At 48.9% G+C, this 27,284-nt stretch overlaps 1 protein-coding gene across 1 annotated transcript in view; it reads left to right on the top strand.

Moving 5' to 3' along the window:
- Nucleotides 1-27,284, top strand: part of ARHGEF17 (Rho guanine nucleotide exchange factor 17) — a 243,572-nt gene that overhangs the window by 146,770 nt on the left and 69,518 nt on the right. Inside the window, exon 2 of the mRNA XM_053308302.1 lies at nt 24,239-24,316. Within this exon, the coding sequence (XP_053164277.1) occupies nt 24,239-24,316 (78 nt within the window). The remainder of the gene's footprint in view (nt 1-24,238; nt 24,317-27,284) is intronic.

Below are 27,284 nucleotides of genomic sequence, written 5' to 3'. Positions count from 1 at the left end.
TGCAAAAAATTCTTTAAACACATCACAGAAGTTAACTGATGACTCCAAATTCTGATGCAGGTGAGGGGGTGGGGCAGATACTAGTCTCCTCACAACCCTGAACAACTCTGCCCGGATGTGAACTCACAGATGTAATACGGGCAGAAAAGAACTGCTTCTTTGCCATACGTATTGCCTGAGCATAGATCTTTAAATGTGCTTTATGTCGTAATCCGTCAGATTCGAGTTGAGTCTTTCTCCACTTGCGCTCCAGTCGCCTACCTTGCCGCTTCTGCCCCCATAGATCTTCGGTATACCAAGAGGCCTGTTTTGAAGTGGGTCGGAGGGGACGCTTAGGAGCAATTGTGTCTACTGTCCTGGTGAGCATGTTATTCCAGTTTTGCACCAGGGCATCAACAAGATCACCAGCAGAGCCAACAGTAAATCCCTTCAAGGCTTCTTGGAATCCTGTTGGATCCAATAACTTCTTTGGGCGGACCATTCTAATCGGCCCCTCGCCTCTGCAGAGAAGGAAAGTGGTTGTAAGCCTAACCTTAGCCAGATGGTGATCCGTCCATGACAATGGGGAAATCATAGGAGTCCTCACCCACGGAACACCACCCTGATCAGAGTAGAAGACCAAATCAAGCGTGTGACTTGTAATGTGTGTCAGTCCGTAGACCACTTGGGATAGGCCCATAGTTTTCATGGCCGCTATGAACTCCTGAGCTGCCCCGGACAAAGTGGTCCTGAAATGAACATTGAAGTCCCCCAGCATCAAAAGTCTGGGAGACTCCAATGCAAGTTCCACAACCAAGTCCGTGAGCTCAGTAAGGGATTCTGTTGGGCAGCGGGGCAATCGGTACACCATCAGAAATCCCAATCTATCCCTGGTCCCCAAACTTAGGTACACACATTCAGTATGGTCAGATACCTTGACAGGGACCCTGGTAAGGGAGATGTTATCCTTATAGACCACAGCCACTCCACCTCCTCGTCCACATCTCCTCACCTGCTCCTCTACAGAATACCCTGGAGGAAGAAGCTGGGACCAGACTGGGCCACCAGCCTCCCCCAACCAAGTCTCGGTGATACACACCAGGTCAGTCCCTTCATCCATAATCAAATCATGGATGAGCTCGGGTTTATTTTGGACCGACCTGGCATTGCAGAGGAGCAAGGTAAGACTGTGTGGGTTGTTGGGGCTGCTCCCCGAGGTCAAAGAGCTGGCAGGACAGCCAGAAGGGGAGACAGCTATTAAATTTCTGACTACCCTTCCCCTGGAACGGCCTGCTGACCTGCCGACGTTACTTCTTCTATTCCCCATCACTACCGGAATAGCTGCCCTACATTCAGCCAAGGGGCCCCCTGTCTCTCCATCTCTAGATGAACCCAAACACATTCCAACTACTTCGACCCAGTCTCACCAACAGTGAAGTGAGCAAGCATCTTCTCTAGCTGTTCAAGTTAGTATGTCGGCCTCAGACCTCAGTCTCACCTCCACAGGCCACATGCACATGCTCACACATTTTTTTTATGTCCGCTCAGTTAATTTTAGATCCCGCTCAGGTTGAATCAAGAAGGCCCCATTCTGACTGCACATGTGCACGCACTGCCTTGATACTGCCATCCAGAACAAAACTCATTCTACACACAGATGGAAAAAATTAGAGAGATTTAATTATAATTTTTGGCAGCAAAATTCCATTGCTCCTCACGAAACCTTCCACCCATCCTCTCTCACCTCCTGCCTAGCCGTTCCTGCACAAAGGGAAGTTATCTTCCTGCTGCATGGCCCTCAAGGTCCCACCCACCGTGTGCTGAGTGGCTGATCCCTAGAAGTCACTGCCTGTCAGTCAGGACAGGGTTCACTTCTGGTTCACTCTTTAGGGGAAAGGAGGGGCTGTTCAGTGACTGCTCATTACAGGCTCTCTGTGGACTGCTTGTTGAATAGGGGGAAAACTGCGATTAGCACTCCATGCCCCACCCCCCACCCCCGGCAAATAGCAGCTCTGGGAGTCCCTGATTCGGGTAAAGGTGATGGCAGACAAAGAGGCTGTTCACACAACTGAGAATTGGGTGGGACAAGTGTACTACCCAGGTTTGGGAGCTGTGTGCACTGCAAAATTTTGGTTGTATGGGAGCAAACCATTGGTAGGAGGAGGGAGAAGTGATTGTGTGTGGGAGATGGGAGTTGGGGAGGACAGCTCTTCCTCCTACCTTAGTCAGATGTCCTACCTTGATCCTACCTTGGTCAGCTTTTCCTCCTACCTTGGTTTCCGGGCAAAATACAAAGTGCTGGTTATTACTGTTACAGCCCTAAACGGCTTAGGTCCACATTATCTAAGAGAGCGCCTTCTTCTGCATGATCCCCACCACACGTTAAGGTCATATGAGGAGGTCCGTCTCCAGTTACCACCAGTGCGTCTGGTGGCAACTCAGAGGAGGGCCTTCTCTGTAGCTGCTCCTGGGCTGTGGAATGCACTCCCAGCAGAAATCCACAATTTGAATTCCTGATTGGCTTTCAGGAATCAAACCTATCTGTTTGGCCTCGCCTTCCAAGGTTTTTGATTGGTTGTAAACTGTTTTTAACTGCTGTAAATGTTCTCCAGGACATTTACAGAACCATAGCCTGGTTCTCCAGGGTTTTTAACTGTTTAAATGTTTTGATTGTTAATTAGTTTTATGCTGTTTTTATAGTTTTGTTATTAATTGTTAATTGATTTTAATTTGTTTTATTTTGATGTAAACCTTCCTGAGCCATATTTGGAAGGGCAGTATATAAACTGAATGAATAAATAAACCAATGATGGGTATGTGAGCTGGGTCTGGCGGTGCTGTCCTCCCCAGCTCCTGCCTCCCACACAATCACTTCTCCCTCCTCCTAGCTAGTTGTTTGCTCCCTCACAAATTTGGAGTATGCACAGCTCCCAAACCTGGGAAGGACACGTTTCCTACCCAGTTTACAGTTGTGGGGACAGCTGTATTTCATTTCATTTCATTTTGATCCAGTGAGCAGCACTTTGCATGTAGAACTTCCAGGTCCAACCCCTGGTTTCTTCAGAGCGAGAGGCCCCTCTGAAACCCTGGAAAGCTTCTGCCTGTCAGTGTAGACAATACTGAGCTAGACGGTGTGACTCAGTGTGTGGCAGGTTGCTGTGTAGTTACCCATCCAAATGCAAACCAAGGTGGACCCTGCTTAGCAAAGGGGACAGTTCATGCTTGTGACCACAAGACCAGCTCCCCTGCCTGTTTGACCTCTTAGTGTCACTTGGAAACTCGGCCACTTGACTGCTCACTCCCGACTCCAGATCATTTATAAACTAGTTTTAAAACACTGGTCCCCATTCAGATCTTTGGGGATCTCCACCTCTCCCCACCCCCTTCATTATAGAAACGTCTCACCTACAGCTACTCTCTGCTTCCTGTTCTATAACCAATTACTGCTGATTGGCTCCTCTTATCCTGTGATGGCTAAGCTTACCTAGGAAGCTTCCTTTAGAAAAGTGACTCATACTTTCATAAATGAAATAATCAACAGCCTGGCTCAACAAGGATAAAGCTAAGCCTGCTGGGCCTGCATTCCTGGGCAGTGGTACACACTGAGTCTGGTTGGTGGGGTCGCAGTAGGGATAGGATGCTTGTGGAGGAGACCCTCTGGATCACTCTGCTTAAAGGCCCAGAGAAAGTAGGAAACTGCATCCTATGTGGTGGAGCTGAGCCATGATTAATTTATTGGTTGACCTCCAGGCAAATGCTACGTTTGTGCAAATAAGTTGCATTGCTGCAATGATGTTGTGCTAGCCAGCTCTCAAAAAGGACCTTGTAGAACTGGGGAAGGTGGAGAAGAGGGCAACCCAGATGACCAGGGGCTTGGAGCACCTCGCAAGGCAAGGCTACAACAAAAGGGCCTTTTAGCTTAGAAAAAAGACAACTAAGGAGAGGTATGATCAGTGTTCTCTCTAAGGCGTGTGCGCGCTCAGACGTTTTTTGGTGTCCGCTCAGTCAGTTTTAGATCCCACTCAGGTTTAATCAGGAAGGCCCCTTTCTGAATGCAGGTGTGCTCACACTGTCTTGATACTGCCGCCCAGAACAAAACTCATTCTGCACACAGAAGAAAAATAGAACACTGGACATGATAGAAGAATTTACAAAATTATGTAAGTTGCGGGGAGAGTGGATAAGAGAGAGATTTTTCTCCCTCTCTCACAACACTAGAAGCAGGGGTCATCCCATGAAACTGAAAGCCAGGACAATTAGGACCAACAAAGGGAAGTACTTCTCACACAGGACATAGGGACATAGGAAGCTGCCACATACTGAGTCAGTCCGTTGGTCTATCTAGCTCAGTATTGTCAACCCAGGCTGGCAGCGTCTTCTCCAAGGTTGCAGGCAGGAATCTCTCGCTGCTCTATCTTGGAGATGCTGCCAGGGAGGGAACTTGGAATCTAGATGCTCTTCCCAGAGCAGCTCCATCCCCTGAGCGGAATACCCTACAGTGCTGACACCTCTTGTCTCCCTTTCATATGCAACCAGGGTGGGCCCTGCTTAGCTAAGGGGACAGGTCATGCTGGCTACCACAAGACCAGCTCTCCTCTCCTTAATTAATCTATGGAATTCTCTGCTAGGAAATGTGGTGATGGCCACCAGCTTGGATGGCTTAAAAAGAGGCTTCGACAAATTCATGGAGGACAAGTCTATCAGTGGCTCCTAGTCTGAGGGCTCTGGGCCACCTCCAGCCTCAGAGGCACGATGCCTCTCAGGTACATGGGAGCAACAGCAGCAGGAAAGAGGGACATGCTCTCCCCTCTTGCCTGTGGGCTTCTCAGAGGCATCTGGTGGGCCACTGTGGGAAACAGGATGCTGGACGAATCCAGCAGGGCTGTTTTTACATTCAGATGCTCTACGTCAGGCGTTTGCATCCCAGACTAGTGTTGTGCTAGCTTTTTGGCTGTGAAACACCTTTCCTAGGAAAAACTGTTCATAGGAAACTGTTGTGCAGGAGCACAAGAGCACCACTTCCCGCATCCCTGCAGCTGCATGCACCTCCCGGACTCTCCTGCACTTGTGCAGCACTCTGTGTTTTGGAAATGCACCCTCCGTGTGGGTGTTGGTCATCGTTTCATGCAGCTGCCCCCCAGGCAGGAATCTTCCTGAGATCCTTTAACTTGAGATGCTGGCAAACAAACCTGGGGAGGCTCAATGTTAGCCCTCCTGCTTTGCATGCTGAAGGTCCTGGGTTCACTCCCTGACCTTGTGGCCCCACCATTGACTGAGATTCATTTGGCAGCAGGGACCAGAGACGGGGCCTTCTCAGTGGTGGCCCCTTGGCTTTGGAATGCCCTCCCAGAAGAGCTTCGCCACGCTCCCTCCCTCGGGGTTTTTTTTTAAAAAGATCTTAACTCCTTCAGAGAAGCTTTCCTAATAAGCCTATTCCCACGATCATTCGAGAGCGGGCTAAGGGAGCCTGGCCTGCTTGCTAGTGATTGTCGGAACCACCGGGCTCGTGGGCAAGCCCCGCGGTTCCAAGGCGGCTAATTCCTGCCTAATTCCCGCTCCTCTTACACACGGTTAATGGAGCGAGCGCTCCACTGACCTTGGGGTTTTTTAATTGCGTGCCACCGCAGCGCATGGTGACACACAAGTAGACCCCCGACCCAGAGACTGCAAGCAGCCTCCCGGTGTCCCAGAATGCCCCCCACAGCCCCCACCGGCTCAGGGATGGAGCCGGGAGTTGTGTGGGCGGCCGGTCCAGACGCCCAGGGCTAGGAGTCTGATGGGCTCAGCCCGCAATCCCTGCCAGCAAACCCTGTCTGGCGCTTCACACGGGGCGTGTGACGCGCCTCAGTGTCTTTTACTACAGGCATTAAAAGGGTTCTTACTTTTAATTGGGTCTGTTTTAATTGACTTTATTCTACATTGTGTTATATTTGTTGTATATTGTTATATTGTTTTACTGTTGTGAGCTGCCTGGAGCAGTATTGTACTGGCGAGGCAGGATACAAAGATTCTACCTAAGTAAACAAACAAACAAACAAACAAACAAACAAACAAAAGGAATTGCTGGAATAGGGCTGGGGAAGAGCCGTGTTTGGAACGGTGAAGCGCTGCTGCCCGTCAGAGTAGACAGAACTGACCAAGGATGTGACTTGGAATAAGGCACTTTTCTGTGGCCAAGACTTTTTGAGCTGGGGTCACTGGTTAGCAGATTTGGGTTTGCTGTTGGTAGACCAACGGGGCGGGCTTGAATGATCACTGTTTTGCCGACTCAAGCACCAATGCTGTCAGCAGTGGGTGACTTCGCTTAAGATTTGTGCCTCTTAATGCACTTAATCCAGTAATTATGTCCAATTAGTCCTATGATAAATGTGCCTCAGGAGCCTTTACATTTTAATTAAGGAAGCCTTCTAGCAAGCAACAGGCATGTGTCTTTGACCTGAATTCTCAATCCAGAGAGAGCATCTCGGGAAATGTTTCTCTCTTGAACTGTGAGCAGCAAGCTATCCTAGACAAGACATTCCTCCCACACCACCCTGCAGATTCCTTGCTGTTTTAGCACTAGATGGGGGGATCTGAGGTTGGAATCAAAGCAGAAGAGAAAACCTCTCCTTTCTTTGACGTGGAGGTGTCTAAACCTGGTTGTCCGGTTCTTCCTAGGCCCATTCACACATTATGCTCAACACTCGTACAGCGAGTGTACAATCTGTTAACCCCTGCTGACTGAGCAAAGAGGCCCCTTTTAAAAGTGGTGATTCTCTTTATCAAGCAGGGGGAGAGCAACTGGCCCTATCCATCCCCAGCACAGCATCCCTCCAGAGGTGGCTGTTAGTGTCTTTCTTATGTTTCTTTTTTAGACTGTGAGCCCTTTGGGGACAGGCAGCCATTTAATTAATTGATCGATTTCTGTATATAAGCTGCTTTGGGAACTGTGGTTGAAAAGCGGTATATAAATACTCGTCGTATTCGTATTTGTACACGGGTACAGTCATTCACATGTTAGGCTGAACACAGGTACAGCAGTACACTTTATATCTGCACCCTGCATTTGAAGGGCCTGTATCCCAGTTCCGTTTTAAAATGAACACAAGTACAGTCGTTCACACAAACACATGTATGAGTGTACGAACATCTGTACACTTGTACAGCATAATGTCTGAATTGGGCTTCTGTGGCTTCCACGTTAGGAGCATCTTCTGTGTCCACCACTGATGTCAAGCTCTTCTGAGAAAACTGCGTTTGTCCTTGTCCCTCGGAATTCTCCGCCATATCTTGGCCTTTCGCCCACTTTTTAAAAATGCACTCTCCTGAGAATTGGGCAGCAGGATATTTCTGGGTAATAGGTGCATTGTATGTTTCTAACGTATTATTTCACGCCATGGGGTGCCTTAGCACATTTGTGTATGGTGTAATCATGGGGATAAAACCAGAAACCCAAGAGGGAGAGCAATCATAGCTCTCCTGTCTGATTTCTAGCTTTCCCACCTCCGCAGCTCATTATGATTAATGGATACTGTTTCCAGCATCATAAACCTCGATACCACACACACCTTCTTGGAATTCCATCTAAGCTCTTGTCAGTGTTGACAGCACACATCAAATGCCAGCCAGGAGCACGTTACAAGTGTCCTGATCCACAGCAAACAGCTATTCATGGGAGCAGGCACTCCATGTGACTATATATTATGGTAGCTAAAAGTAGGATTTAGGTGCTTGGAGGCTTTCTGAGTGCCATATTGGGGCCGGGGGGGGGGCGGGACTCAGGGAAGAACGTCGGCGTCTTGCTCTGAGTCTTCCAGGGACATCTCTTGGATACATAGGAACCTGCCTCTTCACTAAGATGTGCATTACATAGGACGCTGCCTTCTACCGAGTCAGACCCTTGGTCCATCTAGCTCAATGGTGAACTGGCTCGAGGTCGAGCCCGTCCACACATCCCTACCTCTCAATCCCAGTTGCAGGGGAGCCACAGCGGGAGGAGAGAGGGCATGCACATACCTTTTGCCTGTGGGCTCCCCAGAGGCATCTGGTGGGCCACTGTGTGAAACAGGATGCTGGACTAGATGGGCTTCCTTGGGCCTGATCCAGCAGGGCTGCTCTTATGTTCTTATGTGAAGTCTTCTTGTCCAATTCCTCCTGAAAGATGCTAGTTGTCTGTATGCAAGGAATGTTATGGGGGAGAGGCGTCTTTGGCCGCGTGGGGCACCCAGGCACACAATCTGCCACCTCAGTGGCAACTCAGCCTTTCCAGCCAGTTTGCCTCACAGCTGGGTTGCTGCAGTTTCCCCAGATAGAGTCCTTATATATCTAAATAGCTGCAGAACAGGCAGGAATTCAGCTGGTTAAGCCATGGGGTCTCAACCTTGGGTCCCCAGATGTTGTTGGACTACAACTCCGATCATCTCCACCCACAGCATGGAGCAAAATCACATCTCTATGTAGGTCACAGAGTGGGGAGTTTCAGTGATATGGTGGCAGGCTCTGCACCCTGCCATATATGCATTCTGGGCACACATCTGCAACAGGAAACTGTGCCTTTACAGGCATGGGAGAGCCAGTGTGGTGTAGTGGTTAGAGCAGGGCTGCTCAACGTCGGCCCTCCTGCAGATGTTGACTGACAATTCCCATAATACCTGGCTGTTGGCCACTGAGGCTGGGGATTATGGGAGTTGTAGTCCAAAAACATCAGGGGGGGCCTCAGTTGAGCAGGTCTGAGTTAGAGTGATGGACTAGGACTGAGGAGACCCAAGTTCAAATTCTCCATTCAGCTGTGAAAGTCACTGGGTGACTCTGGGCCAGTCACTGCTCTCTCAGTCTAACCTACCTCACAGGGCTGTTGTGCGGATAAATGTAACCCTGTACAGTACACCACTTTTGGCATATAACATAACCTAATGCTGCTTTAGTGTCATTCATTCATTTCATGTCAGTCAGTGAGGCTGTTCACACATCTGAAAACTGGGAAGGACAAGGGTCCCACCCAGATTTGGGAGCTGTGTGCACTTCCAGTTTTCACTTGTGTGGGAGCAAAGAACTAGGTGAGAGGAGGGAGAAGTGATTGTGTGGGAGAATGGAGCTGGGGAGGACAGCTCCCCCTCCTGCCTTGGTCAGTTGCTGGGTATGCAAGCTGGGTAGGATGGCTCTGCCCTCCCCAGCTCCTGTCTCCCACACAGTCACTTCTCCCTCCTCCTCCCTAGTTCTTTGCTCCCACACAACCGAAAATTGGGAGCCCACCCTGTTCCCCAGCCTCCATTTTTGGGTTGTGTGCACAGCCTCACGGACTGACATGAAACTCCCTGACCAAACCATGAAAGAGAGAAACGTGGCCGTTTTCACAAGTCGCCTCTAGACCTCGCCCATATTCCCCGAAAAACCCAAGATCCCATAAAAAGTCATGAATGTCTCAGAAAATATGGGGAAACTCTCCCTCTGGAAAGCATGGAGAATGACGGAAGGAGAAAAAGACTAAAGTCACCGTCCAATGAGACATTAATTTGCTTGCAAACTGCAAGCTCTGTTTTACTAATATAACAGACTGATAGAGATACAGAGATGGCTGGGAGCAGTCAGGGATACATTTGCTTGCACCAGCATAGGTACTTCGCTGTAATAGGAAGCCACACCTTCGTAGGCATATCCGGCAGGGGGCACCATTGTGGCACCATATAGGTAGGGGGCAGTATCAGGTTCTGGGCCCTGTTGTGCACACATTCATTAGCAGGTCAAAGGTGCAGGTCTTGACGACCTTCTCGATTGCAAGGAGGGATGTTTATGTGCATACACGTGTACGCGCCTAGGCAAAGATGCACGGGATATGCATAGGATGGGTGACTGCTGCGAGTTCACTCCTCTCCTATCCTAAATGTCTGGAGAAGCTGTTTGCATGAATAAGGCTGGGCCTGCTTGCTTCTCCAGGAATCTTTCCGGCCGGCCGGCCTGCTTTGCTCACTTCTGACTTTCTGTGTCCAAACCTCAAAGGTGTATTTCAAACCCAATACCAGATATTGAGCCGGGTCTCCCGATCCGTGAGACCCGGTTTCTTCGGGTGAGCGGGGAGAGCAGGCTAAGCCCGCTCTCCCTGCTCACGAGCGGAGAGGGAGCCCTGGGCAGCCGGATCGGCTGCCCACACGATTGCTGGCCCCGAGACGGAGACGGCGGGGGCTGGGGAGTTTGGGGGCCACACGGCCCCGCAAGCCCCAGTATGCCCTGCACGAGCGCGCAGGGCATACTGGGGAGACCCCCGAGCTGGGAGGCGGCTTTTAGCCTCCCGGCCGGGGGTCTACCCATGAGTAGGCACAGTGCGAAGGCACGCCACAGCTACTCATGATGGTAAAAAGCAGGTTTGCAGAGCGCTTGCTCCGCAAACTTGCTTTTTACCAGGGGTTCCAGGGCTGTGAGCCTGGTGGTTCTGACGATCAGCAAAAATCGGACTAGCGGAGGCTGATCGTCAGAATAGCCCCACCAAGTATTTCGAACCCAATACCAATACCAAAGGCATATTTCAACCCAATATGCTCTCAATACCGGTTGCAGGGGAGCAACAGCAGGAGAGAGGGCCTGACCTCAGCTCTTGCCTGGGGGCTCCTCAGGGGCATCTGGTGGGCCAGTGTGTGAAACAGGATGATGGACCCGATGGGCTTCCTTGGGCCTGATCCAGCAGGGCTCTTCTGATGTCCTTACGTTCTTACGAACTCCAAACACCTGACTGCTGGCTTTGTTAAAGCAACCAAAAGCCAGGATTCTCTGGGTTTGAACCCACGGGCTGCAAAGCAGACAGCTCATGATCACAAAGTCCCGAGTGTGACGCCCGTGCACATCTCCCTTTTGCACAGGCACTTGTTCTCTGCCAGGGCTGCCCACCTAAAAGCTGCGAGTGACGGAAGGAGAGGGCGGCTGCCTTGTGTTCTAATCCCTCCCCCCCCCCGCGTCTCCAGCCTTATGCCGGGATTGGCGCTCGGGCTCATAAAACACCCTGTTCTCTGCCCTGAGCCAAGGCTGTCATCACGACTGAGATCCCCTTGTTGAAGCGGCTTGTTTGTAGGGCTGGGACAGTCACAGCTGCCGATGTGAGTCACTCGCCGTGCCAGAGATGCACCGGCAGAATAGCTGGGGGCTCCCGAAAGAGAGAGGACGGCGGGCAGACGCCAGAGGGCCTTCGGCAGCTTGGTGTCTTCTAGCTTCCAGGTGCTTTAGCAAGCAAGTGCCTAGTCCTCATGCTTGGAGACGCGGGTTGGAGTATGGGGCGAAAGAAGAGCCAGTGAAGGTGGTTCCTATGGGGCGAAAGGAAGAGCCTCTTCAATGCCAGCCTGTCAACAGGTGCCCGTCCTCGGAGGGGGAATCCTTGCATCAACTTCCATAGGCCTTGGCCCATTTTGTTGGTGGTATGGAGGAGATCAAGGGCTCCCAATCTTGCCCGTTGTGGCTCGGGAGGATGGGAGCTGTTGTCCAGCAACATCTGGGTCCCAAGGCTGGGAACTCCCGAAGCAAAGGATGGAGGTGTTGGGTGCACACATGCATCCGCCTCCGTCACCATGTGAAGCAGTGCCCCCCACCCTTCCCCAGATAAGGGGGTTACATAGGAAGCTGCCTTACGTTCACATTTGCATATTCTCATTTGCAGAATATGCAAACTAGGCACCCGGATTTGGAGAGCCAGAATATGGCAACCCTAGTTATGTGGAACACCAGCAGAGAATCGAAGCACAGGCCCAGAAGCCACACTGAGATCCGTTGCAGGAACAATTGCAGAGTGCTGTTGAATCAAGCTTGACCCTCCTGTGGCATCCTTCTGCAGAGTCTGCAGCCGCAAGCTGTGTTATCCTCCTGCCTTGTGGTGGAGAACCCCTCTTCATGCTCTTTGGCTTCCCCCAACTCTGTGCTTGATTTTGAAGCAAAGAGGTGCTTAAGAAGCTCATTTCACCCCGCTGATCCTCCCAGACTTGACATTCTGGTGCCAGATTCTGGGATTTGCTGAGCACTCTCGCTGCCTCCAGGGAAAGCCTGGAAATGGGCACTCCCCCTTTCCCCTCTGCTTTTGCAACTGCTTAATCTCCCCTATTACTCACTAACTCAATTAAGAGCTAGTCGTTTCTGATTTAATTGCAAAGGTAAACAACAGCGAAGAAGGCATTCATTTCTGAATCACACGGAGGGCTGGCAAAAATAGCCACAGAGGGAAAGCAGATTGCAGGTCTCTTGAAGAGTACCATATCCCAATATACTGCTGCGCATTTCCCCCACTTCTCCGTGGGGCGAGAAATTCCAGGAACCAGGGTTGACATACGGATCAAGGATGCACCAGAGCGGCAAGAGAACAGCCTGTTAAGATGGCCAAAAGAGGCTCATCGGAGGGCGCCACCAGGCCATCTGGAATGAGCTTCCTCTATAGTCACCCCGGGGTGGTGGGATGCACTTCCTGTCGTAGTTAGAGCTCCTCCATCCCGATGGATTTTAGGAAGTTACTGAAGACACACTTGTTGGGCCAGGCTTTTAGTTGAGATTTATTGATTTGTTGTTTTAAACTTATTTATTATTTATTTATTTTTATTAAAATTCTTATACTGCCCTTCCAAAAGGCTCAGGGCGGTTTACATTAAAACACCATTGAAATCAATTAACAATTAAAACAGTAATTATAAAACAGCATAAAACAATAATTAACAATTAAAACATCATAAAACAACAAATAAATAGCCAGAACAATTTAAAAACAAGTTTTAAAAAGCTGAGAAAGCTTGGTTGAAGAGATGTGTTTTCAGAAGTTTTTTTAAAATCGCCAGAGATGGGGAGGCTTGTATCTTAGTAGGGGGTGCATCCCACAATCTTGGGGCAGCAACCGAGAAGGCCCGTCTCTGTGTAGCCACCAAACCAGTTGGTGGCAACTGGAGACAGACCTCCTCAAATGACCTCAGTGGGCGGTGGGGCTCATAGCGTTATATATGTTTTAAACGTTTTGTTTTTATTTATTTTGTGTTTTTTATCTTATTGTGAATCACCTTGATGCTGGTATAGGCAGTATGTAAATGTGTTTATGTATTAAGCAAACAAATAAATAACAGCACATCTCAACTAACTGCACTGGTGCAGCGAGGAAGCCCTCCCCTTCCCCGGGAAGCCCTCTGTGCCACCTGAAAATATGTCCCTGAGGGCTGCCCAACCACCGGGGACATATTTTCAGGTGGCACAGAGGGCTTCCCGGGGAAGGGAAGGATGTCAAAAAATTGCTGCTTCCCTGCTGCGCTGGCACAATTAGTTGGGAAGGGCTGCCAGGCTGCTCTCTTGCAGTACCTGTGCCTGCTTGCTCTGTAGGTCAGCCAGTGTTGCCTGGATTTTGGCTTACTTTTGAAGGAGAGATTGCTGGAGACGGTGCATTATTTAAAAATAGATAAATGGAGCATTAGGAGGAGTTGAGCAGCAGGGCTTTCCTACAAATATGCAATTGATTCCATCAGGTAGATCTCCCTCCACCCTAAGGTGCCGTGCTTTCTGTGGGTTTTCTGTGCCCTGATTTGTGTGAATGACTGCATCTGTGTTCATTTTAAAGGTGAACCTGGATACATGTCCCTCTAATGCATGGTACAGATAAGAAGTGAATTTCTTTTTTTTTATTTATGTAAAATATTTCTATACCACCCAAAACTTTAATCTCTGGGCAGTTTACTATTAAAATCATTTAAAACATCAAATCAGTTAACAACTAAAATAATTGAAAACGTTTAAAGCCCAATAATAAAAATATCAAAACTGTAAATCTAACTAAAAGCCTGGGTGACACTCAGGTGTGTCTTCAGTGCCTTTTTAAAAGTTACCAGAGATGGGGAGGCTCTTATTTCAACAGGGAGCACATTCCAAAGTCCAGGGGGTGCAACGGAGAAGGCCCATTCCCGAATAGCTGCCAAACGAGTTGGTGGCAACTGCAGACGAACCTCTCCAGATGATCTTAACAGACGGTGGGGTTCATGGTGAAGAAGACGTTCTCTTAAATACCCAGGGCCTAAGCTGTTTAGGGCTTTATAGGTAAAAACAAGCACCTTGTATCTTGCCCAGAAATGTATCAGCAGCCAATGTCGTTCCTTCAACACAGGAGTAATATGGTAAACCCAGAGACCAACCTGGCTGCCGCATTCTAGACCAGAGTCTAGGAGATGATTTCCCTTCGTTACATAACGTTGGAGTATCTTAGGCTTCAAGCATGGCTGAAATGCAGTCCTTTTCTCCCTCTGGAACAAAGGGAATTCTGCACAGTCTCTGAAACACACAGCAGGTTGGGCCCAAGGCAAGAGCCTTCCAGGACATTGTGGCTGGGATGATGGGAGTTGTGTTCCAACAATATCTGGGGACAAAAGGTTGAGACCCCCTGCTTTAATATCTGTGCTATCCGGGGAGCTTGTTTTATGGGTACTAAACAAACAGGCAAGGCAAAAATCGAATAAAATTCCAGCCATTTTGGGCTCCCTTGTAGTATCATAATTCGGAGTTTCCTCAGCATTAAAATATCTCAGTCTAAAATCTCTGCCATGGTGGTCATTAGAGCTGCTGCCTGCTTTAGTGGGCACAGGTGTGGTGCTTTTAACAAACTCTGTACAAATGCAGTCTCTCTCTCGCCTTCCGGGTCTTTCTCTGCCAGCAGGAGAGTATTGTGGGTGCGAGCCTTTTGGTGGGTGGACCCCATAAAGCCCTGCCATGTGTGGCAAACAAATATATGTGAAACAGGTTCTCTGTGTGTAGGAAGCACTGCCTCCGCTGGGCTGGATGATTCATGGGGACTCTTCCGGTTCTGTGATTCCTTGCCTCACTATGGTGGGAACACACCGTTCTGTGCTTCTCCAGAAGAGCCATGAATTCTTAAGAGGACGTCACCGGGGGGGGGGGGGGGGCAGCATTTAAAAAGCCAGGCGAGCAGGGAGAAGCAGGGAGAACAGCACAGAACGGAAAGGACTGAAATGGCCTCTTGGAAGCTCAGTCATTGACTGATGTGTCAATGCTGCATCCACATCTAATTCAGTTGCAGTTAAAGGATCAGCCTCTCTGCTGCAGCAGCAGTAAATCCTCTGTGAGATTCAGCCAGCCCTCAGTACTGGGGGCAGGCAGGAGGTAGATGTGGCTGGCCACGGCCAGGCACCAGCATGTCAAGAACTGTGATACAATGCATCTTTGAGATGACAGGAGGCAGTTTAGATCCCAAACCTCAATACTTGCTGTTAATAGAGTTGGAAAAGTCAGAGAAAGAAAGAAAGAAAGAAAGAAAGAAAGAAAGAAAGAAAGAAAGAAAGAAAGAAAGAAAGAAAGTCAATAGAGTTAATGTGGAGCTGCTTTTGTATGTAGTCCAGAAACTACAGCTGGTCCAGAATGCGGCAGCCAGGTTGGTCTCTGGGTCATCTCGGAGAGACCACATCACTCCTTTGCTGATAGAGCTACACTGGCTGCCGATAGGTTTCTGGGCAAAATACAAAGTGCTAGTTATTACCTATAAAGCCCTAAACAGCTTAGGCCCTGGGTATTTAAGAGAACGTCTTCTTCATCACGAGCCCCACCGCCCGTTGAGATCATCTGGAGAGGTTCATCTGCAGTTGCCGCCAACTCGTCTGGCAGCTGCTCCAGGACGGGCCTTCTCCACTGCTGCCCCGAAGTTTTGGAATGTGCTCCCTATTGAAATAAGAGCTTCCCCATCTCTGACCATTTAAAAAAAATCTTTAAAGACGCATCTCTTCACCCAGGCTTTTAATTAAATACTGTGTTAATAGTTTTAATATTGTTTTAGAACATTGTTTTAAAACAATTTAATTGTTCTAATGCAGGGGTGGGGAACCTTGACCCTCCAGCTGTTTTTGAACTACAACTCCCATCATCCCCAGCCGTGGCTGGGAATGATGGGAGTTGTAGTTCAAAAACAGCTGGAGGGCCAAGGTTCCCCACCCCTGTTCTAATGTTTTAATTTCCTACTGTCATTTATTTTAACTGATGTTTTAATTTTTTGTTGTCGTTTATTTTGTTCTGTTGTAAACCGCCCAAATACGTTAAGTGTTGGGCCTATAAAATTATGTTTAATTAATTAATTAAACCATGTGATAAATGGGGGTTTAGGAATGTAGGGATAGGAAGCTTCCTTCTTCTGAGCCAGACCGTTGGTCCGTCTAGGTCAATATTGTCTACACAGACTGGCAACAGCTTCTCCAGGGTTTCAGGCAAGAGCCCTATCTTGGAGGTGCCCGAGAGGGAACTTGGAACCTTCTGCATGCAAGCAGGCAGGTGCTCTTCAATTGAGCTATGGCTGCCATCCAAATGCAAACCAAGGCAGGCCATGCTTAGCAAAGGGTTCATGCTCTCTACCCCAGACAGTGGTGAGTGTTGTAAAGCTGAAATAATAGCAATAGCAATAGCACTTACATTTATATACCGCCTTATAGCCTGAGCTCTCTAAGCGGTTTACAATGATTTAGCATATTGCCCCCAACATTCTGGGTACTCATTTTACCGACCTCGGAAGGATGGAAGGCTGAGTCAACCTTGAGCCCCTGGTCAGGATCGAACTTGTAACCTTCTGGTTACAGGGCGGCAGTTTTTTACCACTGCGCCACCAGGGGCTCTTAGGTAGCAGTTTACAAAATAGCTTAAGTGCCATCCACCTTAACTCAGAGTGTCTTACATTGGGAACTGCCTGTATCATGGAGTGGCACAGGAAGATACAGTGGGTCATGTTGGTGGGGGGAAATGTGCACTTTCAAAGCCATGCCCATATTTGAAAGAGACTGAAAGAAATCCAGAAGATTTGGAACAAGTTCAGTTAGGAAACCTTGAGTCCAACACTCTTATCAGTATGATGAAAAGCTGTGATAAGATTTTTGTGGATATGGTCACAGGAATAGTGCAGCAATTGCGTTTCTAAAGGTTGAATTTCTAATGCTTGGTTAACAACATGGAAAGATCTATAGGTAAATATTTTCCTTTCTTTTTTATTATTTTGAGCCATTTAGCACCTTGTTTTTCTTTATAGTATATGTAAGAATTTAGGTGATTTTCGTGATGTTTTGCAAGGTTGTCAACATATGTGGGTGTTCTTTTAAAGTCATAAAATTTTAAATATATATATTTTAAAATGTCAAGAACCAATCTTTGTGTTGCACAGAATGAGGAGATAGAATCCTAGGCTGCATTTATATACCACCCTTTCATCCTAAGACCCCAGGGTGATTGAGCACAAGATAAAACAATGCAATAAGATCATAAAAACAGAAAAAAATACATCTAAAAGTTCAAAAAGAGCAAAGGACAGCTGATTGGCCAAAAGCCTGGATGAACATGGCAGTCCTCTTTCCTCTTAAAAGAAGAAAAGGCCGTACCATTTCAGGTGCTAGTAGAGGGGAGCCACTTAAAAAAAAAGTTCTCCCACATTTTTTTTTAACTTTTCCTACAATAAACTGTGAGCCACCTAATGGCACAGCAAAGAAATGACTTGCTTAGCAAGCATGAGGTTGCCGGTTCGAATCCCCGCTGGTATGTTTCCCAGACTATGGGAAACACCTATATCAGGGAGCAGCGATATAGGAAGATGCTGAAAGGCATAATCTTATACTGTGTTGGAGGAGGCAATGGTCAACCCCTCCTCTATTCAACCAAAAAGAAAACCACAGGGCTCTGTGGTCACCAGGAGTCAACACTGATCCAACAGCACACTTTACAATAAACTAGCGTATTGGAAGCGGGGCGTGGGATTCAGCATAGCACTTTCCCTAAGGGGAAGTTTAGTACGTCAGGGGTTTCCAACCTTGGGTCCCCAAATGTTGTCGGACTACAAATCCCATCATCCCCAGCCACAGTGGCCTTTGGCCATATGGGGACTCAAGGCTGGGAAGCACTGAATTTCACAGAGGGATGTATTTTTCAATGTAGAGGAGCATTCAGAAATATCACTCCTTTCCCCCCTGGGCTACGGTCCAGATTTCTGCTTTGGCCTGCCCCCTCATTTCAGGTACCATGTGAAACGGCTCTCAGGTTCCCTTTCTGCATTAGGCTGGCAATGTTGAGGGGAACCACCCAGCAGTGGCCGCCCTGCCACCTGCGAAATGTGTGAAAAGGCTTTAAGTTTGATCCCGTTTAGGAAGTGAGGAGGCGGGAACAGGACATGGGAAGCAGCAAGGCTGGGCTTCAAGACCCAGCCCGAGAGCTGATCTGGTTTCGCGAAGGTTTATTCTTAGAGTCCATCTGGCGGCGTCTTGATTTCACGGTCCTCCTCCGTCCCGTAACGGATTGCAGCACGTGTTTGTGATTTTGCAAAGGATCGTCTTTGGTTACCATATAGGGTGTTTTGGAAAATAAACAAAAGCACAAAGGGAGGAGGAAGGAAAACACTGTGGCTGAGTAAAAAAAACCCAAAAACTAGGAAGCAACATGCGGCACAATGCGAAGACGGTTCTGCAAAGCAACTCGCTCAAAGTTTATTTGTCTGAGGATGACGCAAAATAGGATGGCATTGCCACCATTTTCTGGGGGCCTGGGACAAGTCTCTTGACCACAGGTGAATTCCTTGCATTCGTCCTCACAGAAACTCTGTAAAGGTCTTCTCCATTTGTCCCATAGGGAACTGGATTGTCCAGGACCTAAGTAGCAGTTTGGACTCATGGTGGGAACAGGAATTCATACTCTGAAACAATGGAGTAAGCTAGATTAGGATGAGATGGGAGGAAATTATGCCACAAGGACAGAAGACCCTTGCAAGTTCAGGTCCAAGGCCTTTCTAGTCCAGCATTCTGTTTCACACAGTGGCCCACCAGATGCCTCTCAAAAGCCCACAGGCAAGAAATGGAGTGCCCTCTCTCCTGCTGTTGCTCCCCTGCACCTGGTCTTCAGAGGCATCCTACCTCTGAACCTGGAGATAGCCCACAACCATCACAACTAGTAGCTATTGAAGCAGGCTAAGATTACCATGTTCTGCACTGTTTCCCTAACAAGAATTTTCAAGATGATCCAGCCCAAAGAAGCATTTTGAAGTTCTCTCAATTTCAAGGGACCCCGCAAAGAAATGCACGGTGTCCCCCTGCAAAGGAGACACACACAGCCTGCCCCAAGGCTCCTTGAAGTATGCATAATGGTGGCCATTTTACTAGTGAGGAAGGAAAGGAGGGAGGGCTCCCATGCAGAAATGATGGGAGAGGAAACCTCAAAGATACACTGGAAATGTATTTTATAGCATCCGGTGCATTCTGAGCCGCTGACTCTTCTCCAGAGACACTTAAAAACAGAGTTGCATACCATCCTTATTAACAAGTCAATAATCAGACATTTTTACCAACTACTATCTTTCAAATGTGACTGTTTCGTACAGATTAACTTGAAGCAGTAAAACAACACAGCTTTATACAGGGACACATACAAATTGAAAATCATTGTAATAGGAAAACAGCATCCTGCTTCTCTTCCAAGAATACCCACCATTTGAGCCCAATTTCCTTGAAATGCATTGGGTTAAATAAAAAAGATTTAGAAACATAGGGAGCTGCCATATACTGAGTCATGGGTCCATCTAGCTCAGTGTTGTCTACACAGACTGGCAGCAGGTTCTCCAAGGTTGTAGGCAGGAGTCTCTCTCAACCCTATCTGGAGATGCCAGGGAAGGAACTTGGAGCCTTCTGCAAGCCAATGCTCTTCCCAGAGTGGCCCCATCCCCTTAGGAGAATATCTTACAGTGCTCACACATATAGAGGCTATTCTCACGGTCTGCCAAAATCGGGCTGAAGGAGCCTAGCCCGATTTTGGCAGGCCGTGAGAACCACTGGGCTCACAGCCAAGCCCGGTCTCATGGAAGCGGGTCACCCACTTCAGCAACCCTCCCCTAAGCCCAGGTTAGTGGAGCGAGCAGTCCTCTAACCTGGGCTTTCTGATTGTGAGTTGCCGCCGTGCGGCTCCGCGGTGCGGCAACTCTCAAGGAGACCCCCGACGGGGAGGCTAAAAAGCAGCCTCCCGGCTCGGGGGGGGTCTCTCCAGCATGCCCTGCGTGCTTGTGCAGGGCATGCTGGAGCTTCTGGGGGCCACACAGCCCCCGAACACCCCAGCCCCCACCGGCTCCGAAACGGAGCCGGCAGTTGCGTGGGTGGCCGGTTCAGCCGCCCGGAGCAGGCTGCTCATATGCAGGGAGAGCGGGCAAAGCCCACTCTCCCCGCTAACCCTCCTGATGCGGGTCTCCTTGATCATGAGACCCACCTCATAATCTCCCACTCAGATGCAGTCCAGGGCAGACCATGCTTAGCAAAGGGGATGGTTCATGCTGCCTCAAGACCAGTTCCCCTCCCTGTGCATCTCTGGTGCACTTTGGTGGTTTTCTCTCCTGGCTCTTTTTCATATTGGTAGGGAGGGCACAACGAGAGGTTTTATTGGTGTATTTTTAAAAATTATGCCCCACCTTTCCAGCCTAATTATGGGTCACTCAAGGTGACTAGCAGTCATCGAATTAAAAAGTGGGGAGGGCAATTTGTAGCAGAGAAGTGTTGGGAAGTGTGGGTGTCTCTGAGGGAAGGTAGGATGCCTCCTAGTCTTAAGGAGGCAATTATTAGACCGCTTCTGAAGAAGCCCACCTTGGATCCCTCAGAGCTGAGTAACTACAGGCCTGTCTCCAACCTTCCATGGCTGGGCAAGGTAATTGAGAGGGTGGTGGCCTCTCAGCTCCAGACAGTCTTGGAGGAAACTGATTATCTTGACCCATTTCAAATTGGCTTTTGGGCTGGCTATGGGGTGGAGACTGCCTTGGTTGGCCTGATGGATGATCTCCAATTGGCAATGGACAGAGGAAACTGAGACTGAATCCAGATAAGACGGAGGTACTCATTGTGTTGGGTCAAAACTCTGGAGACGATTTTGATCTGCCTGTTCTGGATGGGGTCACACTTCCCCGGAAGGAACAGGTATGCAGTCTAGGGGTGCTTCTGGATCCAAGCCTCTCCCTGGTCTCCCAGGTTGAGGCGGTGGCCAGAAGTGCATTCTATCAGCTTTGGCTGATACGCCAGCTGCGTCCATTTCTTGAGGTGAATGACCTCAAAACAGAGGTACATCTGCTGGTAACCTCCAGACTGGATTACTGTAATGCGCTCTATGTGGGGCTGCCCTTGTATGTAGTCCGGAAGCTACAATTGGTTCAGAATGCGGCAGCCAGGCTGGTCTCTGGATCATCCAGGAGCAACCATATTACTCCCGTATTGAAGGATTTACACTGGCTGCCAATATGTTTCTGGGCAAAATACAAGGTGTTGGTCATAACCTGTAAAGCCCTAAACAGCTTGGGCCCTGGGTATTTAAGAGAACGTCTTCTTCGTTATCAACCCCACTGCCCATTGAGATCATCAGGAGAGGTCTGCATTTGCCACCGGCCCGTCTGGTGGCTACTCAGGGACGGGCCTTCTCCGTTGCTGCCCCGAGGCTTTGGAATGCACTCCCTAGTGAAATAAGAGCCTCTCCATCTCTGACAGTTTTTAAAAAGTATTTAAAGACACATCTGTTCATCCAGGCTTTTAACTGATGCTGTTTTGATTTTTTTTAATGTTGTTTTAGAGCATTTTTTTAAAAAATTAATTGTTATGTTTTAAATTTCTTGTTTTCTTTTTAACTAATGTTTTAATGTTGTTTTTATTTGTTGTAAACTGCCCAGAGACATAAGTTTTGGGCGGTATAAAAATATGAATAAATAAATAAGAAAGAAGTGCTGGGTGCTTAGCTGTTGCCCCTGGACCTTTCCCCCAATGGGATTTGTTTGTTACTCGACTGGGTTTTCCATATTCTAGTTATCCAAATCCGGGTGCCTAATTTACATATTATGTAAATTGTAAAATAATTTCTCAGCAGAATAGTCAGTAGCGGAGCCAGGCTAGCGGCTGCCCGTGTCCAGCCGCCACGGTGGCCCTGCTCGCCCCACCCCCTATGTCTGATGTCAGACGTGGGGGTTAGTGTGGTCTGGCTCCCAAATGCAGCACTGGCCATCTAACTCCTGAATGGGGCTAATTCCCTTGAGGGGCGGCGGCCTGGGTTCTTTGAACCTGGTTGCCCAGCGGTGGCTACGCCCCTGAGAATAGTGACTGCACCTTTTGCTCCATAACTGCTTCTACAAAGGCTAGATCTTAGCTTTTTTTAAATGAAATCCGAAATCTGGGAGAATCTGGGTGGGCTAAGCAAGCTGGGTGAGATGCTTAAAAGCCGGGTGAAACCCAGAATTTTGGGGGACATGGCAACTCTATACTTGACACATATCAATAGATATGAATTTAAGCATGCAGATCACCCTGCAAACAGCTGCCAAGTGGCTGAGGTGGGAAGGGAGTTGCAGGGTGGTAGCCGCCAACAGGAGGAGGGTTCACCACCACTACGCCCCTCTGCTCACAGCTTCCCCACTACCAATCAAACACATGCCCTTAGGGGATGGGGCGGTAGCTCAGTGGTGGAGCACCTGCTTGGCATGCAGAAGAAGGCCTGGCATCACCAGGGCATTTTTCCCACAGGGCTTTTAGGTCGCATCTCCTCCAGAATGGAGGGTGTGCATTCACATATCGGCCAGATTTACCCCAAAAATCCCTGTGGGCAATTCAGGTGTGTCATTGAGCATTAGAGTGCCGCTTCACACGATTAGCATGAAGCACCATTAGGGTTTGGGTGGGGAGAACAGGCTTAGCCTGCTCACCCCATACACAGGCAGGGAGCTGTCCCTTGGCGGCCAGATCAGCCGCACACACGATTGCCGGCTCTGTCACAGAGCCGGCAGGGACCAGGGGCCACTCGGCCCCAGGAAGTCCCAGTATGCCCTGCATGAGTGTGCGAGGCATCCTGGAGAGACCCCCAAGGCTGGGAGGCTTGTTGGAGCCTCCTGGTGGGGGTCTCCTCGAGAGTCATTGTGGTTTGAAGCTACGCCATGGCATCTCATGACCGCAAAAACGCGGTTTAACAGAGCAAGCGCTCCGTTAACCTTGTTTAAGGGGAGGGGTTCCTAGGCGGGCCAGCCGCCACGGAACCACTGGGCTCATGGGCGAGCCCAGTGGTCCTAATGGTCACTAGAAACCGGGCTGGGCCCCCTGAGCCTGGTTTCTAGTGATCGTCAGAATAGCCTCAGAGTGTAGCCCGGGTTATATCCAGGGTTTTAAAAACCCTTATTTGGGGTCGGTTTCTTGGGGGCAACTTTGAACCCTCACAGTAAACCCGCGGTGAAGCCTGCTGTGTGAAAAATGCGCAGGTCAGCCTGGAAGACAGATAGTCTTTGCCAAAGCCTTGGAGAAGGCACTGCCCATCATTGTAGACAAGACTGAGCGAGGTGGACTTCCTGTGCTATATATACGGCAGCGTATACGGCAGCTTCCTGCGCTCCTCTGTTCCTGGCTGGCCACCTTCTAGCACCAGGTTTCCAGACCTGGGTCTGCTGAAATGAGTCTAGCTCAGGCCTGTAGAACTGGGAAAGGTGCAGAAGAGGGCAACCAAGATGATCAGGGGCCTGGAGCACCTTTCTTATGAGGCAAGGCTGCAACACCTGGGGCTTTTTAGTTTAGAAAAACAGATGACTGTAGGGAGACATGATAGAGGTCTATGAAATCATGCATGGTGTGGAGAAAGTGGACAGAGAGAAATTATTCTCCCTCTCACATAACACTAGAACCGGGGGTCATTCCATGAAATTGATTGCCGGGAAATTTAGGACCAGGAAACGGAGGTACTTTTTCACACAACGCATAATCAACTTGTAGAATTCTCTGCCACAAGATGTGGTGACAGCCAACAACCTGGATGGCTTTAAGAGGGGCTTGGATCACTTCATGGAGGAGAGGTCTATTGACGGCTACTAGTCAGAGGGCTATAGGCCATCTCCAGCCTTGGGGGCAGGGTGCCTCTGGGTACCAGTGGCAGGGGAGTAACAGCAGGAGGGAGAGGGCATGCCCTCAGTTCTTGCCTGTAGGCTTCTAGCGACATCTGGTGGGTCACTGTGTGAAACAGGATGCTGGACTAGATGGGCCTCCTTGGGCCTGACCCAGCAGGGCTGTTCTTCTGTTCTTATGATCACAGAACTTTAGCCTGTAGTTCACAAGTCTCTCCAAACATTTTGCATCCCTGGGGTGGGTGGGGGGCGGTGATCTGTGGATAAAAAGGTCATTGTCAACCCACAGCACTGACCATCCAGTATTGGCAATTCTTGTCTGATTCTGCCTGTGTTTTTACATTCCACGCGAACTGATTCACTCAATGTTTTCCTGCACATAATGGCACCATTTCTCAGAGGTCTCTCTGTCTCTGCTTCTTGCAGGATATGCGGAAACATGTCATCATGACTCTTCTGGATACCGAACAGTCGTATGTGGAGTCACTGAGGACTCTGATGCAGGTAACGAGTCTTTCTGAGGGCAAAGGGAAGGGGGTACATGGTTAAAGCTGTTGCCTTCATTCAACATCCTGCAAAGTTAGACTCCCCAGCCAAAATCTGTATTAGATATGACCTCGTGTATAGTTCAATCATATGCGTGTTTAGGCATGTACATGTTTTTGTGTGAATGACTGTGTGTGTTCATTTTTAAAATAATCTAATGAATGAATAAATAAAGAGATCCTCTCAAATGCAGGATACAGGTAGGAAGTATAGTGTTGTACATATGTTCAAGATAACATGTTTAATAATTGCACTTTATGTGCATAAAGATCTATATATGTGTTTTGTTAAACTGTTATGGAAGTTGGCATTACCTTTTTGTTGTTTACAATAATTGAAGTGAGAGGAGAGATTTTGAGAGCATAAATAGGAAGAAGGCACGCCACAGGCAGAGGCACACCGGCTCCACCGTTGAACTGTGCCGGGCCTTGATTGATTGATTGTTAAATTTATATACCGCCTTTCATTAAAGCAATCCCAAGGCGGTTAGGTGCTGGGCCTTTGGTGTGGGACTGGGGTCTGGGGGGAGGTTATATTAAGGTGGGGTTGGGGTTTTTGTTGATGTTTGTTTTATTTATTTTTGTTGATGTTTGTTTTATTTTGTTTTCCTTTTATTGGGTTGTGCCAGGCCTTTTGATGTCATGTGTTTGGGCTCTCTTAGGCAGGCTGATGCGGGGGGGGGGGTGTCCAGCAGCTCTGGGGCAGCTATTACTGTTGTGGCGGAGAATAGAAGAATTGGCATTGGAAGAGCATCTGGCCGTTGCAGGTGAAGGGACTGGACGACGGAGCTGACTGTGGGTCACTGTGTTGTGGAGCAGGCTGGGGGAAGTGGGCGGGGTGTGTGTGTGGAGTGGCTGTGGTCCATAAGAATACCATCTCCCTTGCCAGGGCCCCTGTGAGACAGTTGACTTATATTGAGTGTGTATTTCTGAGGCTGGGAACTAGGGATAGATTGGGGATTCTGTTGGTGTACCGTCCACTCAATTGACTCCCTTACTGAGCTGACGGAGCTGGTTGCAGAGTTGGTGTTGGAGTCACCCAGACTCTTAGTGCTGGGGGACTTCAATATCCATTGTGAGGCTGACTTGTCTGGTGTAGCTCAGGAGTTCATAGCAGCCATGACAATTATGGGCCTATCCTGACTAGTTTCAGGACCAACTCATGTTGCCGGCCACTCACTTGATTTGGTCTTTTGTTCGGATCAAGGGGGTGTTCCATGGGTCCGGGATCCTGTGGTTTCCCCATTGTCATGGATGGACCACTACCAGGTTAAGGTTGGTTTCACAGCCACAACCCAGCCCTGCAGGGGTGGGGGACCTATTAAGATGGTCCGCCCGAGACGGCTGCTGGACCCAGTAGGATTCCAAAAAGCCTTGGAGGGTTTTAATGTTGGTGCTGCCAGTGATTCTGTCGATGCCGTGGTGGGAACCTGGAATAGAGAACTCACCACGGCAGTAGACATGATAGCTCCTAAGCGCCCCTTCCTACCTGCTTTAAAAGTGGCCCGTTGGTATACAGAGGAGTTGTGGGGTCTGAAGCAGCAAGGTACATGACTGGAATGCAAATGGAGGAGAACGCGGCTCGAAATTGACAGGACACAGCATAGAGCCGTGTCCATTGCCTCCTCCCGCGCAGTATGAGATGATGCCTTTCAGCATCTTCCTATATTGCTGCTGCCCGATATAGGTGTTTCCCATAGTCTGGGAAACATACCAGTGGGGATTCGAACTGACAGCCTACTGAGAATAAAACTGGACAAATTGCTGGTTAATTTCCCTTGCCTTCTGAACCTTTCCACTCCCACGTCCCCAAAGGCCTACGATCTTATTCTGATTGACTTTCAGTCTGATTCCATTAGCAAGCATTTTGGTTGCCATGTCCATATGGAGTTTCTGCCCAGGAAGATCAACGTAATCTTAATTTTGCCTCTCTCCAAGTACTCAAGTCCCTGTTCCTTACGTAGCTGCTGTCTGTAAGTGTTATTACTGCCTGTTCTTTTAAGAGCCAACTCAAATGGTTCCGTTTTAACTGCGATTTGTTGTCGCTTCTTCAGGGCTGACAGCTTCCTGAAACAATGTCCCCTGTGTCAAACTAGTGGCCATGTTTGCAAGAGAGTGCAGAGGCTGCCATCTGTGAATGTGCCGCTCTGCAAAGCACGCTCTATGGTCCTTTCCTAGCAATGGCTTCAATAGGGTTGGGCCTGCCAATGACCCCTTTGTGGCCAAAGAATATGGCTGATGCACTAATGGGGATTTCCAGTCTCCAGCCAGCAAAATGCATGCTGGAATAGCTCTTTATGTCTCTGGAGGACCCAGCTCTTGAATTCAAAAATGGAGTCTGCTGCTGCGTTACTAGGGAGTGTGCTGGGTTGGCAAAGCCAGGAAGAGGTTCTGCTCATCTGTAGGAAACAGGGTAGGAACTCCTGCCTCCGCAGAGAACTCAGACCCTTCTGTGCCCCCTCCATTTTTTAAAAAGCATTTTGAATTAGATGTTAAGAGCATAAGAACAGCCCTGCTGGATCAGGCCCAAGGAGGCCCATCTAGTCCAGCATCCTGTTTCACACAGTGGCCCACCAGATGCTTCTGGAAGCCTACAGGCAGGAGTTGAATGCATGCCTTCTCTCCTGCTGTTACTTCCCTGCAACTGGTACTCAGAGGCATCGTGACTTTGAGGCTGGATGTTGACTAGCTCTGCTGTTTTTCTGCCCGAGTTTTGGATGGTGAGGATCATCCATCTTCACCCCTGGGCCAGAAGGCACCTTCTAAATTGGTGGGAGGGCAGTGCCCCTTTTCAGCCCAGTGGCTGTTGCTGGAGTCTCCTTTGTGTTTCTTTTTAGATGGTGAGCCCTCTGGGGACAGGGAGACATCTTTTCATTCCTTTTGCCATGTTAACCGCTTGGATAACCTTTTGGGGTGGGGGAGTTGAA

This window comes from Hemicordylus capensis, chromosome 3 (genome assembly GCF_027244095.1).
Source record: "Hemicordylus capensis ecotype Gifberg chromosome 3, rHemCap1.1.pri, whole genome shotgun sequence".
Classification (NCBI taxonomy): domain Eukaryota; kingdom Metazoa; phylum Chordata; class Lepidosauria; order Squamata; family Cordylidae; genus Hemicordylus; species Hemicordylus capensis.
The sequence above is the reverse complement of the archived record's forward strand: the minus strand, read 5'-3'. Positions and strand labels throughout refer to the sequence as shown.